The sequence below is a fragment of the Acanthisitta chloris genome, unplaced genomic scaffold, assembly GCF_000695815.1.
Source record: "Acanthisitta chloris isolate BGI_N310 unplaced genomic scaffold, ASM69581v1 scaffold44659, whole genome shotgun sequence".
Taxonomy (NCBI): Eukaryota; Metazoa; Chordata; class Aves; order Passeriformes; family Acanthisittidae; genus Acanthisitta; species Acanthisitta chloris.
The window spans coordinates 1-3,816 of record NW_008692778.1 but is presented as its reverse complement, the minus strand read 5'-3'; the positions used below and the strand labels follow the sequence as shown (position 1 = coordinate 3,816).

The 3,816-nt window shown below is 45.7% G+C and overlaps 1 protein-coding gene across 1 annotated transcript; it reads right to left on the bottom strand.

The window, feature by feature from the left end:
* Positions 1–1,384: 1,384 nt before the first annotated feature.
* On the bottom strand, positions 1,385–3,570 carry ARPC3 (actin related protein 2/3 complex, subunit 3, 21kDa). Its single transcript, XM_009082776.1, has 3 exons — positions 3,448–3,570; positions 2,845–2,939; positions 1,385–1,894 (listed from the first exon to the last, which is right to left on the bottom strand). The coding sequence occupies exons 1-3, from the start codon at positions 3,542–3,544 to the stop codon at positions 1,832–1,834; spliced, it is 255 nt and encodes an 84-aa protein (XP_009081024.1). The 5' UTR covers positions 3,545–3,570; the 3' UTR covers positions 1,385–1,831.
* Positions 3,571–3,816: the final 246 nt, after the last annotated feature.

The window sequence follows — 3,816 nt, the reverse complement described above, 5'->3', positions numbered from 1 at the left end:
GTGCGGCCGCGGCCGGGACGGGGCGCGAGGCGCTGAGGGCTGAGCCGTTTGCTCCTGTTTGTGCCGCACTCCCTACGTGTCCCAGAGTCGGGCCTTGCCTTCTGAGAATGCCCTCTGCTGCGGCTAAATGCGACCGAGGAATCTCAGGTCTCTTGACATAACGAAGCTCCTGTGTATAAGAATTAGCAACTGAGGAGAAAGATCCTTCAAAATCTATGTTTCTCCACTGGGGAAATGCCTCATTAGGCCCACTGTTTACTACAAGGATAGACTGAAAGGAGAGGTGAATTACAAACGTTATTTTGCTCACTTTATTACAGAAAAGGGAGTGTAAAACGTGGCTATCTATGATAAAAAATGGGATCAGTGGCAGCTTTCAGTTTGGACATGCTGTCTGAGAGGGATACGGGTCTCAGCTGACACATCAGGCTGCAAAGCATCACCTGCACGGAGCCTCAGGTAGCAGCAGATGTGTTGGTGCTGCACAGCAAAACAAGTACTGCTGTGAAGGAGTAAAACTGAAATAAACCAGACTTGGCTCTGTGTTCTCCCACCAGGCACTGTCTGACCAGAACAGCTTTTGTGTTGAGTGTTTGAATCTTCACCCCAGGAGCAGCCTCAGCCCAGCTATGTGGGATGCGCCTGTGTCATCCTCTGAAGGCTTCTCAGTGTGCAGGGCAGCACAGCTCTGCAGTAACAGACCTGCCAAAGAAACAGGAAAATCGCTGCAAACTATTAATTAATGTGTTAATTAATGTATTAATCCCTGTGTTGTCAGTGGGAACGGTTCACTTCCTACTGATTAACACTGCACAGTAATCAGGGAATCACAGAATGGTTTTGAAGGACCTTTAAGCTCATCTCATTCCAACCCTTGCCATGGGCAGCTACACCTTCCACTAGCCCAGGTTGCTCCAAACTCCATCCAACCTGGTCTTGAACATATCCAGGGATGGAGCAGCCACAGCTTCTCTGGGCAATCTGTGCCAGTGCCTGAGCACCCTCACAGGGAACAATTCCTTCCTAATATCCCATCTAACCCTGCCCTCTCAGTGTGAAGCCAGTTCCTCTTGTCCTTGTCCAAAGTTTCTCCCCATCTTCCTTGTAGCTCCTTCAGGTACTGGAAGGGACAGTTAGGTCACCCCAAAGCTTCTCCAGGCTGAACAATCCCAGCTCTCTCAGCCTTTCCTCACAGCAGAGCTGCTCCATCCCCCTAATCATCCTGGTGCCTCCTGTGGACTGGCTCCAACAGCTCTATGTCCTTCCTGTGCTGAGGCCCCAGACCTGGATGCAGCATTTCAGCTTGGATCTCACCAGAGCAGAGATCTCTTCACACAAACCACCTTCGGATTCCTTTGCAGACTGTCCATAAGTCGCACAGTAATTACCACATTAATTACAAGCTATGTTTATTGAAAACAAGGTAAAAATCACTGCACTGGACAATACAGGTGAGAGCTCTGTTTCCCCTGGACATACAACACCCCAACTCTAGCCAGCAGAGCAATGACACAGCTCCCCTGCCTCACAGCCAAGCCCATTCCTTCTCTTCAATTGAAGTTTCAAATGCTGCAGCCATGATAACAAAGCACTTTACCCCGAAACAGCAAGTTAGAAATCACTTCTTAAGCTCTAGCTTAATAATATTTGCTTACACAACTCATGTCTTTGCTCTCCCTCCCTCCATCCCTTATTGCCAGGTTTGGTTTTGTTCTTTTTTTCACTTCACAAGCACTTGATTCTTCCTTGGTACAAAATGTATCCAAAACAAAGGCAAAAGACTTGAACATCTTGCTGTGGAAATGCTTAAAGTTGTTGTCACTTTGCCTCTTCACTGTCCAGGGCCTGAGAGGCTCTTGTTCATGAACTGTCTCTTCACAAAGCAGATCCACCACTGCAGGGGGAAGAACAGAGTCAGGAAATATGTAAAAGCGTGATGAATTAAACTGTGACGTCTAAGTATTCAACCTCTAACAAACAACAAATGTTCAGGCTCAGTTTTCCACATAGTTTCTACGTCACTTTGCCTCTTCACTGTCCAGGGCCTGAGAGGCTCTTGTTCATGAACTGTCTCTTCACAAAGCAGATCCACCACTGCAGGGGGAAGAACAGAGTCAGGAAATATGTAAAAGCGTGATGAATTAAACTGTGACGTCTAAGTATTCAACCTCTAACAAACAACAAATGTTCAGGCTCAGTTTTCCACATAGTTTCTACTTTAGGTGAATTTTTTAGGAATGGACATTATGAATTCATAAAAGAGGACTTTTGAGTTAAAGTGGGAAATTCTACTTTCTCTTATTTCTCTTACTTTATTTCTATTCTATTTTACCCCAATATGATTATAAAGAAGATGCACCAGGAAGCTGAGCCTTTGAAACTAAATTACCCTTGATCATTTCTATATTAGCTGCAGCCACATTTGCACATGGAACACATGAGCAGTCAGAAGGCAAACCTATCCATTGATTAGCTTGTTTTTAATCTGGATAGGAGGCAAAACAATCTACTTCAAACCAGCTATGAACTAAGAGCTGCCTGCAAAGAGAAACAGCATCTCTCGTGCCTGTGAGCTCCCATGTGCAAACCCAGCCCAGAGCAGATGTGCAGAGCTTTGAAGGGCTGAACCAGACACCACTTAGCACTGCTCTGCTTTTTGAAGTAATCCAAACTGCTGTTTGCTGTCACACCCACTACAGATTAATTTATTGACAACTTCCAGCTGCCACTTCACTGCAAAACCAGTGAGACTTGGATGAAGTTCACCTGAGCCTCACCCCATCACCTCATTTCTGAACCAACACCCAACCCTCATGAACTCTGTGGTTATCACTGAGCTCTTACCTTGCTTGGTTTGTCACTCTGAGGATCAAACACCTTTTCACAGAGGCGAAGGCCAGTTTCTTGCCTCAGCTGCTGCAGGTAGGCCCTCATCACCTCTGAAAGCAGCAAGGGAAACCATGGTAAACTGGGGGAGCACCAAGTCAAACTGGGCAAGCCTCAGATATCACTGCTCAAAGCAGAGAGTGGGTTTCACATCTGCGAGTACTTGCCAAGTGGCTCAGTTGGTTTGCTCAACTTAGAATGATATTTGGGATTTTAATAATATTTACACTAGCAAAAAAGATCATCCAAATTGTTTTCTACTCTCAGTTACCTTTGCTGATTATTGTGGGCTTCCTGTTCTGGCCTGGGCTCCTTTACAGGATTTAACTAGTGATTGTCTTGATGCAAAAGGCATTCTCAGACCCTATTCATTTGTTCGGTTAGATCTATGGATCCAAGGGAGTCACTGTGCCCTCAAGGTCAGAAAATCCAAAGTCTGCTGACAGACCACAGACTTAGAAGATTCAGTTTTATCACTAATTCTCCTAATTGCAGTCACAAAAATGCAGCTAAGAAAGTCTGAGCCCAGAGAAGGCCTCAGAGGTGCTGCATCAGCCTTACCTTCCTCCTGCTTGTTGGCAGGTTTGGCATAAATGGCATTGAGTGGAAAGCCAGGCTCCCCTGGGATTGGAAAGTTAGTGATCCCCAGGGTGTACATCTCTTTCTCTCCTTGGCCTTTGGAGTTACACTGCAAGAACCAGACAAACAATGGATTAGCAAACAAAAGCATTAGACTCAAATGCTTTTTGACACGTAAAAACTCAAGAAGAACAACACAACAAGTCTTTGGTGATCCATAGCCTTGGAGTGTCTGTGGCTCTGAGGTGAACAGGATTATTTGTGCCACTGGGAGGAGAATATCAGGAAATCCTTTCCTGAGTACAATCCCCAGAACAGACTCAACAGCCACAGACCCAAAGTGTGAGTTCT

Excerpts from the sequence above, each read along its gene's own strand:
- ARPC3 (XM_009082776.1), bottom strand. The coding sequence starts at position 3,544 with ATGTACACCCTGGGGATCACTAACTTTCCAATCCCAGGGGAGCCTGGC. Across the intron at positions 2,940-3,447 it reads TGCCAACAAGCAGGAGGAAG|AGGTGATGAGGGCCTACCTG; the intron begins GTAAGGCTGATG and ends TGCTGCTTTCAG. Across the intron at positions 1,895-2,844 it reads AGAGTGACAAACCAAGCAAG|TGGTGGATCTGCTTTGTGAA; the intron begins GTAAGAGCTCAG and ends TTCCCCCTGCAG.